This window comes from Lipotes vexillifer, unplaced genomic scaffold (genome assembly GCF_000442215.2).
Source record: "Lipotes vexillifer unplaced genomic scaffold, Lipotes_vexillifer_v1.1 scaffold76, whole genome shotgun sequence".
Taxonomy (NCBI): domain Eukaryota; kingdom Metazoa; phylum Chordata; class Mammalia; order Artiodactyla; family Lipotidae; genus Lipotes; species Lipotes vexillifer.
The window spans coordinates 3,721,603-3,734,249 of record NW_006773751.1 but is presented as its reverse complement, the minus strand read 5'-3'; the positions used below and the strand labels follow the sequence as shown (position 1 = coordinate 3,734,249).

Sequence of the window (12,647 nt, the reverse complement as noted above, 5' to 3'; positions counted from 1 at the left end):
ACTGTGCTAGATGTGTCATTTTGAACAAGTAATTTTATATCTCTGAGCCTCATTTTATTAATCTATAAATTGAGGAAGTGTGATTTACTGACCTTCAAGATCTTTCAACTCTGATTTGTTTCCCAAAGGGTCTCCTTCTTCCTTTTCTATGCATTTCTTATCCTGTTGACCTTTACTTTTTAAATTTCTCACTTCATTCTCATCATTATTTGCATCCCTATATACTTTTTTTTCTCTTTACTGTCTATAATGTGATATGTATCCCTCGATATCTGAACTCTCACCATTTAAATATTTGCTACGATCTCTTGGAAATTTTTAACTTAAAATTGACTATTCACATTGAAATATCATTGAAAGAAACTTGCATGTATGTTCTGGCCAAAAACATTAAGTTGCACGTTAATCTGAGTGAGAGAATATGGAGTAGACTATTGTCCGTGAATCAGTTGTTTTCACAACAGGATTGTGTTTCGTGATAATGTTGTTTAAAGGTTTCATGCAATCTAAATTATCTTTATCTTTTTTTGAAAATATCTTTTTTTTAAATAAATTTATTTATTTATTTTTGGCTGCATTGGGTCTTTGTTGCTGCGCACAGGCTTTTTCTAGGTTTGGTGAGCGGGGGCTACTCTTAGTTGCAAAGTGCATGCTTCTCATTGTGGTGGCTTCTCTTGTTGCGGAGCACGGGCTCTAGGCACGCAGGCTTCAGTAGTTGTGGCATACGGTCTTCAGTAGTTGTGGCTCGCGGGCTCTAGAGCGCAGGCTCAGTAGTTGTGGCGCATGGGTTTAGTTGCTCTGTGGCATGTGGGATCTTCCTGGACCAGGGCTCAAACCCGTGTCCCCTGTATTGCCAGGCTGATTCTTAACCACTGTGCCACCAGGGAAGCTCCAATTATCTTTTAAGATAATGGAAAAGCCTGTGAAAAGTAGGTGAGCCTAGGAGGATTAGAAAAGCTCTTATGTTAGGAAATGATAAAGGCTAAGAGACAAAAGACAAAAAGTTAAAAGATATAAACTTGGCTGTGCACATGTTCTGATGTACTATACATATGATTTTTACCTGTTTGTGAGAAAAAATAAAATTATGAAAGTGATATTAGTTTTTGAAACCTTATAGTTAATTTTATTTTGTTGTGTTATTTGCATTCATTATGCATCTTTAACAGATAATTGTTTCTTTACATTATAGAAGACGTTTGCAGTAAAAAAGGAAAATGTAACTTGTTACCCAATACTGTATATATGTGCAAATGTATTCACTAACAAGTTTATTAAATATTAAATGATTTTGTATGTTTAGTTTTAATTTAGAAACTTTTGGTGGATTGTATAGGGGGGCTTAAGAATACTTAATACTGGGGGAAATTAATTGGGAGTTTTAGATGGGCTTGAACTGAATTATTCTTTTTCCACTTAAAATCAGAATACAGTCTCCATTATGTGAAAATTTGCCATCCAACACATTTTCAGAAATGGACTAGATTTAGATAAGAGGGATGTACATTCTATTTGTGTTGACTGTATTGAAGAGAAAGTGCGAAATGCTTCCTTTTACTGCTTTATAGTCTCATATTTTAGTTGTTTGTTTCCCCTTACTCATTTGAGGTCATTGGTTTTTTGATAACAAGAAAGGTTTATCACCTCTCATGTAAGTCAGCTGAGTTGTGTCAGGACCTAGCTGACTGAATTGGCTTGGTGACTTAGCAGTGAGTGACTGATAGGATTCTTTAGAGAAGCCTGCACATATTATCTCCTTGATACTTTTCACTGTAAGCTCAGTGATTTGTGGTTCAAACAGGTCACAGTTCAGAAAAGATGCAAATTTAGGTCTGTGTTCTATTCCATTTGATACTGTGGAGAGAGGTAAAGCTATTAAAATTTTTTTTAATGCTGCCAAACTCTTGATAAGTTTTATTTTTTAATGCAGTCTGCCTTCTTCTACTCCGCTATAGTGAGATAATGACATAGTATTGGCAGTATAACCAATTGTGAAAACCCCAGAAACTGATCTCTCAATAGTGGTAAGCTATTTACTTTTTTTTCCCTTTCTCCTCTAAGAATCACATTCTTTTAAAAGCTCTACTTCTTTCCCCACAGCAGCTGCCCCTGAAGGGAAGCGATGAGATTCAATTCAAAAAGAGGCAGGCATGGGGGGTATATTAATATAGGAAGAGGTACTAAATATAACAAGAAGATTGAGTATTACATAGTGTTTGAGATTAATTCTTAGTATAGTTTGTTTTTCTACCAGCAACAGGAACATGAGATACAAAAAGGATCTTGAGTTTTGATCATTTATACAACACCATGGTTATGTTTTAAGTGGCAGACTTATATTTTCTTACACTTTTCTTAAATTTGCACAGTGCTTGACTGTTTAAGAAAACTTGCAATAGACCCCCTTTTTTTCCTTCTAAGGATGAGTATATAAATGAATTCTTTTATTTTGAGTATTTTCTGTTTTTCTGTTTAGGTAAGAGTATGAACTGTAGATGTGAGTTGTCTATTAGGATTGAAGAGCAAGCTGTGATTGACTGCCATTTGTCTTCTTAACATGGCATCATTCATAACATTCCATTCAGTTACCCAAGCCATATAGTTGCTTTAGCTGTGCTTGGCCCAATGTGGCAATTATGGGACTTATTTCTTCTAATGCATATCTAAAAAGTGAAGGAAAACGAAATGATCTGCTCTGCCTCCTGTTGCATGGCACAAGTGATCAGGTGCAGTGCAAACTGTGTACTAGTGATGTGGAAGGGAGAAGCAAGGTGGAACCATCATAGGAATTGCTTCCCAAACTAAAATTAGTTCTTCTGCAAAGAAAAGTGTTACCTTTATCAAGGAATAGTTGATAAAGAATGTTAAGTCAGTCATGCCTTTAAGGACCTTATTACGTTGTTTTCAGTTAAGTGTGATGGAGCAGAGTTAGAATAACCCCTGTGCTTAGCCCCTGGTGCTGCTGAGACTGAGAGTGAGGCAGCAGAAGGGCTGTTTGCAAACCTTAGGCTAAAGAAAATAATTCACCAGAAAGAAGAGTCATATGTTATCTCCTGCTTGTCTTCTATTCTCTTAAAAAGGGTGATGGTGAGCATAGAGGATTTCCTGACTAGCCACAAGTGATCCATTTTCTGGAAAAAAAAGACACAAACCTGTCTCTTAAGGGGGAAAAAACAACAGTATTTATTGACAATGATAAAATTTAAGATCCAAAACAAAGATCAGTATTTTGGAAAACTTGAATCTGCCACATGGAGCTTGACAGCTTCCCAGTACTTAAAGACTTTTCTGATGATCAAGACTTTCTGAAGATTAATGAATGTGATTTTTTGATATTATGTAATGAAAAGTGTCAATGTTTGGAAGATCTGCAAAACTAAGTGAACCATTTTTTCCTACATGATCAATGCAGAGTGCCCCAAAGTCATGCTTATGGGTAAAAAGATCCATTCAAAGGGCAAGGTAGACCAATGATTTTTAACTTAACCGAGTATGAAAAGTTTATTGAAGTGGTGTCAAATTCCACAATTTACTTACTTTTAAGGAGCAACTGCTTGCCAGTTTTTGGTATAGTATTAGAAAAGGTGAGCCACAGTTACCTGAAAATGCTATTAAAATACTCTTTCCTGGGCTTCCCTGGTGGCACAGTGGTTGAGAATTTGCCTGCCAATGCAGGGGACACGGGTTCGAGCCCTGGTCTGGGAAGATCCCACATGCCGCGGAGCAACTAGGCCCGTGAACCACAACTACTGAGCCTGCGCGTCTGGAGCTTGTGCTCCACAACAAGAGAGGCCACGACAGTGAGAGGCCCACGTACCGCGATGAAAAGTGGCCCCCGATTGCCGCAACTAGAGAAAGCCCATGCACAGAAACGAAGACCCAACACAGCCAAAAATAAATAAATTTAAAAAAAATACTCTTCCCTTTTCCAACTATATATCTGTGTGAGTCTAGATTTTCTACTTATACTTCAACCAAAACAACATAAAGCAAGAGATTAAAAGTTGAAACAGATACAAGAACCCAGCTGTCTTCTATTCAGCCAGATTTTAAAGAGATTTGCAAAACTTCAGTGTCACTCCTCTCACTAATTATTTTGTTTTGTTTGGAAAATAGTTGCATTTCATCAAAAATGTGTTATTTATGTTAACATGCGTAGGTTTGTTATTGTTGTTAAATGAATAAATATTTTAAAAATTTCTGGGGCTTCCCTGGTGGCGCAGTGGTTGAGAGTCCGCCTGCTAATGCAGGGGACACAAGTTCGTGCCCCGGTCTGGGAGGATCCCACATGCTGCGGAGTGGCTAGGCCCGTGAGCCATGGCTGCTGAGCCTGCGCGTCCGGAGCCTGTGCTCTGCAACAGGAGAGGCCACAGCGGTGAGAGGCCCGCGTACTGCAAAAAAAAAAAGAAAAATTTCTCAGTTTTAATTTCTAATATGGTAAATATTGATAAATATAACCCACATAAACAAAATCTCTTTGAAAACAAAGAGAAACAAAATCTCAATTTTAAAAGTCTAAAGGGATCATGAGATCAAAAAATTTTGATAATTACTAGTCTACATGGTAATATCCAGTCTCAAAGAAGCACTCTCCAATGGGATTCATTGAGTAACCGCTGATTCTTTTTAATGTTTCTAAAATTATTCAATTTTTGTAATAAGGCCAGCATCCAATATCCTTAGTATCCTTATAGGAATGGGACAGCGCAAATATAAAATTTTTTTCCAGTTTTGCTATTAAGATTCTTATTTGTAATTCTAAGGTAGTTATCATATTCTGTAGTGAATTTTAGATACTAAATGTAATTGCAAGTCAGAAATTAGAAGTGTGTCACCAGAGCAGGAGAGAAAGAGGGTGGGAGGGAGGAAAGGAGGGAGGGAGGGGAGGACTGGTAGAATTGGTAAAGTGAAATAAGGCAATAATCTGAGTTTGTCCTGTTAATATAGTCTCAGTAAACAGGCTTTACAAGTGTACTATTAAACCTTCATTTAGCCATGATAATGAGGACAAGATAGAATGAATAAATTATAGGTTTAAAAAAATTTATTTAAATTGTTACTTAAAGTGCCCTTCAAACCTTAATCCAGAAATGCTAAAAAGAACCAAAAAATCCTACTTATTCTAACTTCTTTCTTGTTTTCTTCCTTTTATGCACTCTTATAAAATGATCAAAATATGGATAATAGAGAGTAGAAAAAAATGTGAAACTATAAAATTTATAACGTGGCTAATCAACCTCATAATTTAGACTGACAGAAAAATGTAAAATATAGAAGTATTGCTCCCTATTTCATTCTACCTTTAGCCCTGGAGAGGAGTAACTTGGGGTCCCCAATATGCTTTATGAGACATTGTCTTGTTTCACAATACCATGAAGAAACTAGGAACAAAGCTCCAGTTGGAGAAGGGGAGAGCATTAAGGGAGACTGTAAGAGAATTAACTCAGGATGACACAGGGAAGATAATTTAGGTTTTCTTAAATTCAGTGCTGATGCAGATTTATATTTTGTCAGGAAAACTGGGTTTCCTGCTGTAATAGTTTCCTATATTCTAATTTTATGGACAGAGTTTGTCAATGTCTTCTTGCTCAGTGTGGATCCTAAGATTACTCTTCAGATTAAATTGCAGGGGGCAGTTTAGGTCACCACGGCCAACTTACATAAGAAGGTTAGTCATTTGAATGAAAACTTGTCTAGGCCACAAAACCACCACATTTCTACATAAAGTAGGTGCATCCCTCTCTGTTGAAGTGGTCTTGGTATTTAACTCTAAAAATAGGCCTACATTGTGGTAAAAATCTAACCCATTTGTTTATCCAAATCATGTGAAGAAAATCAGGTTTGACATGGCTTTTAAGTTCAGGCGAGAATCTTTTATCTGTGTCAAAAATGATTGAGTAGTTCCTTTAAAGCTTTTTGTGATCATTTTAGGAAAATTTGAAGTATAAAGAAAACTTTAAATTAATTTAAATGCTTGAAATAAAAGAGTTAAGGGGGCTTCCCTGGTGGCACAGTGGTTGGCAGTCTGTCTGCCGATGCAGGGGACACGGGTTCGTGACCCGGTCTGGGAAGGTCCCTCCGCGGCTGGGCCCGTGAGCTATGGCCGCTGAGCCTGTGCGTCCAGAGCCTGTGCTCCGCAACAGGAGAGGCCGCAACAGTGAGAGGCCCGCGTGAAGAGAGAGTTGGCATAGAATGGAGAAGCTATCGATGCAGCATGTACTGGTTGTGCAAGGTTCAGAGGAGATAGAAGTGGAAAAACAAGGGGAAAAAGGAAAAACAGTGAACTTCTAAGAATTAGTAACATGTCAAGCCAAGCCCTGGTAATGTTATTAGTTCTTGAATTTTGAGTTATTTTGGAGGGTAGTTGATAAGTTCCCCAAGCGTGCAGAGCAACAAGTTTAGATAGACTTTTAGAGAGCAAAGAAGTTAAGCCAGAAGGAGCACTGAAGATAATATTGGGCACATAAGGGGATGCTAGAAAAGAGACATATACCTAATGCCCTAAGTACTAACTTCTTTACTTTCTACAGATCTCCAGCTATAGGTATGCATATTTGAATAATTATAGCATAAAAACATCTAGGAAATCATTTGAATTTCCTTGAAGTTAGTCAATACCAGGAATACCTATCATCCTGTGATAAAAAGACTAAAAGTCCTTAGAAAGTAATAGTAATGAAGATTCTCACCTAATAGGCAAAAAGTGCTTATTTATTATTTACAACTCTCCTGCGCTCATGGGTGTTTGTTTTCTAATTTCTTCAGTTTGAGGTGCTCCTCTAGTGTAATAATTAATTGTAATAAGTAATGTATTTTACTGTTTCCTGCAGTATATTCCTGAGAGGAAGTAGTCCTTCATGGCTAAAGAACTTTTACTATATACTGAACTGTCATAAAAGCCTTACTCAATGGATCTAATGTGTACTTATGGTTAAAATATGTTCCAAGTTTTTCAACAGCCCAGATGAACAAACAGTTCATATAAAAGAGTTTTTAAGTGATTTTTTGGATCTGACCCCTAAAGCAAAGGTAAAAAAAGCAAAAATAAACAAGTAGGACTATATCAAACTAAAAAGCTTCTGTACAGCAAAGGAAACCATCAACAAGATGAAATGGCAGCCTTCTGAATTGGAGAAAATATTTGCAAATCATATATCTGATAAGGAGTTAATATCCAAAATATATGAAGAACTCATACAGCTCAGCAAAACAAACAAACACCCAAAACAGTCTGATTAAAAAGTGGGCAGAGCATCTGAATAGACATTTTTCCAAAGAAAACATATAGATGGACAACAAGTATATAATAAGGTGTTGAACTTCCCTAATCATCAGGGAAATGCAAATCAAAACCACAATGAGATATCACTCACACCTGTTAGAATGGCTATTATCAAAAAGACAAGAAATAGCAAGTGTTGGCAAGGATGTGGAGAAAAGGGAAGCCTCGTGCACTGTTGGTGGGAATGTAAATTGGTGCAGCCACTATGGAAAACAGCATAGAGGTTCCTCAAGAAATTAAAATGGAACTACCATTCAATCCAACAATTTCATTTCTGGGTGTTTATCCAAAGAACATGAAAACACTAATTGGAAAAGATACCTACAGTAGCCAAGATATGGAAACAACCTAAGTGTCCATTGGTGGATAAATAGAATACTACTCAGCCATTGAAAGAGATGAAATCTTGTCATTTACGACAACATGGATGGACCTTGAGGGTATTATGCTAAATGAAATAAGTCAGACAGAGGAAAACTAATACTGTATGACCTCACTTATATGTGGAATCTAAAAACCAAAACAAACAAACAAAACAAAACTCAGAGATTCAGAGAACAGAATGGTGATTTCCAAGAGGAAGCAGGGGTGGGTGAGGGGGTGAAAGGTTTCAAGAGGTACAAATTTCCACTTTAAAGTCATGGGGATGTCAACTGTAGCATGGTGATTATAATATTGTAGTGTATATTTGAAAGTTACCAAGAGAATAAATCTTAGAAAGTTCTCATCAGAAGAAAAAAAAATTTTTTGGTAACTTTTTATGGTGACAGATGGTAATTAGACTTATTGGGGTCATGATTTTGCAGTGTATACAAATATTGAATCATTACATTGTACACTTGAAACTAGTATAATGTTACACGTCAATTATACCTTAATAAAAGAAAAAAAACTAAAGTAACAGGAAATGAGACGTTTAGAAGAGTTGAAACATTTAACTTTGATATTGTGTGCCTCCACCTTTAAGAGACATGATGGTAATATGTTTAGATCTTTCCTTGAGGAAATTGCCTTCTGTTTTTAAGATCTTACTGGCCTCTAGTGGTAATATGATGCTGTAGTTTAACCATTTCTAAATCTTACAACTGACTAGAAATAAAGTTATTTTGAAGACATAGGCTGCAAATAACTCACTTCTTCAGTACTGGATCAGCAGCACTCTTGAGTGTACATGCAATATCATCTTCTTCCTAAAGACTGTCTATCTTTTGTTCTTGTCTCTGAGTCACGCCCACCTCTTTCTTTTGAATGATACTAGTTTTGCTCTGAAGTGACCTCCCATTATTTTAGTGCATGCACAGTGGTGATTACTGTGTCAAGTTGTACTAACAATTCTTCCTAGTGTCTCAGCCCTCTTTTCTGCAGACTATGGGGCAAAATTTTCCCTCTGTATATAACTTTTTATTTTCTTTAGAGGAATTTAAGTTTTCAGTTTACCATTTAGATTTATGTTTAGACCTCCTTACTTTGATTTTGAAGAATCTTACATTTGAACTACAAGTTTACCAAACATGACAATGATTTGTCACTTTTGTTTTTTGTGTTTGTCACACAGATGTGAAAGGGCCACCTACCCATCGTCTGTCTTGTGGCCAGTCACCCTACACCGACACAACAACATGGGAGCGGAAATACTGCATTCTCACAGACAGCCAGCTGGTGTTGCTCAACAAGGAAAAGGAGGTGAGGTGGATATTATGAGAAAAGCTACTTCCCTTTTCTGACCAAATTCCTGAAGTAATCTAGTTTTTATTTGCATCTTGATGAGTTGCATTTATGAAAATGGAGACTTTATGAAGGATACACTCTAAGTGGGTCTAAGGGGCTGCTGATGTCATCATGATGATACGTGATTGCCGCAAAGGCGTGACGTCAACAAGACAGGGCTGGATTTTCACTAAGGAATAGTGAAAGAGATATTGAGTTGAGTAATCTGGAATGAGAATGGGTTGGATTGTGTAGACCTGGCCCTGAAAGTGGTCCAGAGAGGCTTTTGGAAATTATATCAGTCTAGCTCCTCGCAAGTAACAAATAGCACAGTCAGCAGATTAATTGAAAGAGGTTTAACGAAGGGACTATACAGAGGCATGGGCAGCATAGGGGACCCATCAGAGGGGGATAAAGTACCCATGAACTGGCAACAGCAGAAAGCGGTTGTCACCCTAGACCTTCAGGGCAAGGGAAGGGAGCAATGTTTCTGGAACCCAGAGAACTGTAGTTGCATGAAAGGACTGCATAACAGTTGCTATGGCTATACACAAAAGAACACAGCCTCTACCAAAACAAAAATGGCCAGCAGGGAGGAAGCAAGGGAGAACAGACACACCAGGTCTCTTTCCTGCTTTCTGATTTCTTGCCAGTGTTACCTACTGGCCAAACCTAACTTGAAGCCAAAGGAAAAGATTGCTTTTGATGTGTTCTGTAGAGATTTGTTTCCTGAAGCACAGCAAGGGAGAGAAGGGCAGAGAGTAGATCTGGAGAGGCAGACAGAATGTAATTAGTACAGACATCTAGTTCTAGGTAAACTTTCTGTCCCTCTAAGTGAAAAAACCCTTGAACTTATCATATACTATTACTACTTTACTCCTCAGACTATTACAGTGTACAAATCCTTCCACATCCAAATAATTCATTTGCTTATTGGTGATGTATTGGATAGTTGACTTGGTAAGGCCAAAAAACCATCCTACTCCACAACATAAAAAAATTAGTATGATCTTGACAAGAAGAGGGATAATGGGAGGGAAGGAGAAGAAGAGATCTCATTCAATGAAGGAGAAAGATTAATTGCCAAAAATTTATATAAATAACTAGAAAGCTGTAGGTAGAATATCAATTTCATAAGCCATCCCTCTGGAAAAGTTAGTTCAGAGGAAGCAGTGCGCAGAAAACACATTTCTTAATTCTAGTCTGTGGATCTCTACCTCCCTTTTCTCTTCTCTCTCTCCTCCCCCTCTGTCCCTTTTCTTTTGCATCTCTTCTCTTACTCACCATTCTTTAACATCGTAAAGGCAAGGTCATAGCAATAAAGCAATTTCAGTTTCTTCTTTTATTTTCATAGGCAATTCTTACTTGCAAGGGCCTGGCTAATGTGCCCTCTATGAACTTCGTTATTCTTTTTCTCCAACCATTGAAAAATGTCCCTTACTTTTGTTACCATCTCCCTACCCATGACCCTTTTCCAGTATTGTAATATAATTAAACTTAATTTTATTAAAATAATTCAATAAAGGTGAGCCCTTTCTGGAACAGTATAGTACATGTTGCTTTGTTTCTATTAAGTAGATACATAATAAAAATTGGTAGAGTGAATATTAGTGTAGAATATTTCTAATTATCCAATTTGAATAGACAGATAATTTAACATGCACATTTAAACCAATCGACTCTGTCAGCAGTCTTTTATCAGAGCTGTTAATAAGGAGTGATATGAACATATCATCTGCCATCTTTTTGCCCTTACCTAATGTAAGAAATTAAACAGCCTAAAGATAGATAGCATAAGGTCAAGAGCATTCCTTATCTAGAACCAAGATATAATACACGGATTAAATATTACTGATCAATTGAGTAATCCAGGCTTGGGCTCCCTTTAGTCCCATAAAATAACTGTCCATGATGAATGATTTCTAAAACAATTTCTTATGTACTTTATCGCTTTTTATGCCAGCCATCAAGAGTAGCCCTAGACATCTGGGGAACCCCTCATTTTCTCGTCTACATATCGCTCTGTATATCCTCTTTTCTGTCTCTCCTTCCACTCATCCTTTCCCACCTCCTGAAACCCTTTGCCCTCTGCAACTCACAGTCCATCATCAACCAACCCAACCAACCCACCCCTTTTCTGAAGCAGTTCCTTAACTTCTTGGTCTCGTGAGAACCTGTAGCTTTCCTGAGGACACTGTCATCTGTGAAGTCCTGTCAAGTGATGGCTGTTTTTTTCCCACAGCCTTCATACCATGCTGCCTGTAGTAGGCATCTTTCTCCTTTCATGGCTGCTTCCTGTCTCTTCTCCCTCATTTTCCCTATAAAGCCCAGACTCTGAGTCCCATGTTGTAGTCATCTTCCAGTCCCACCCCCGGCCCCCGTCATTTCTTGTTGATTTTAGCTTCTGGCTCATTATCATTATTTCCAGCCCTACTCCAGTCTTAACTTGTGAGGATTCCAATATCTGCAGAGATGATTCTTTCAACACACTGACTCTAAGTTCCTTGAACTCCTCTCCTCCAAGAATCTTTTCCTCTACCCTGCCTCATTCCTACAACTTCTCAATATTCTCAATTGTGTGCATCTTACTGTCTGACCTCATATCTTTCTAGCTCATCCCTTTTTCCAACAATTTTTCAATCCTTTGGGACCTATGGGCCATTGATCTTATCACCTTTTCTGCCCCTCATACCTCTGATATCCTCTCTTCCCTCTTCTCCCAGCTTGCATTCCATGGTCAGTCATTTTCATCTTTGCATACTATTTCCTTGCCCTTTTTTTGCATCATCATACTTGCTTGGCAATGTGATAGGTCAGTTAAATCCTGCTCCTCATCTATCCTGCCCTGCTTCCATGCAGCACAATGTGTCTGGAGAAAATCACTCCACCCTGCTGACAGTCTTTAAACTAATGGCTACAAATCTCATGTGAGCCTCTAATGCTGCTTGGCAATCACAAAACATTTCCTAGTCCAGTTACTTTCCAACTCTACTGGACTAGTGCTTCTCAGTCTATGCGTGGTAAAGGACCAAGTTTTTCCCTACCTCATCATGAACAATAAAATACAATAATATGAATTGTGAAGAAAAATGGAGTTTTAAAAAGACAAGTCTAAGTCCAAATTTTTTATTAGATTGAACAAAAATGAAATTACAGTTCAATAATAATCATAACAGGAAAATAAGGAATAGAATTACAAAAATTGTACATGTTCATGGAGAGTGTGCTGTACAATGAGATGAATCCACTGATCACACCAGGCACAATTCTCAATTTCTGTGTTGCTAAATTGTTTATTGTGGACCGTTAACAGTTTGCAGAACAGCACAGGACCTTGCACCACACTTGGAGTAGCACAATCCAGGATGATTTCTAAGATGATTTTTTCATGCTTCCTCTTCTATTATAATTCCTTGTCCATTACCCTCACTTACAGCTGATTACTTTGCTGCTTATTTCACTGAGAAAATTCAGCCACTCAAAAGAGAACTCTTTTACCATGTCTACCCATCCACCAGCAACTATTTCCTTATACTCTGATTTCCCTCTTTTCACTGTGGTTTGATTGCCTGCAATCCAACTGTCAGCCCCTCCCCTTGTGCCCATTCTGGCCTATTCAAGGATGTGTCGATAGCAGTTCTCCCTTACCTCTTTTACA

At 37.7% G+C, this 12,647-nt stretch overlaps 1 protein-coding gene across 1 annotated transcript in view; it reads left to right on the top strand.

Annotated features, from left to right (window-relative positions):
• Window positions 1-12,647, top strand: part of RASAL2 (RAS protein activator like 2) — a 396,824-nt gene that overhangs the window by 187,583 nt on the left and 196,594 nt on the right. Inside the window, exon 2 of the mRNA XM_007448530.1 lies at window positions 8,838-8,965. Within this exon, the coding sequence (XP_007448592.1) occupies window positions 8,838-8,965 (128 nt within the window). The remainder of the gene's footprint in view (window positions 1-8,837; window positions 8,966-12,647) is intronic.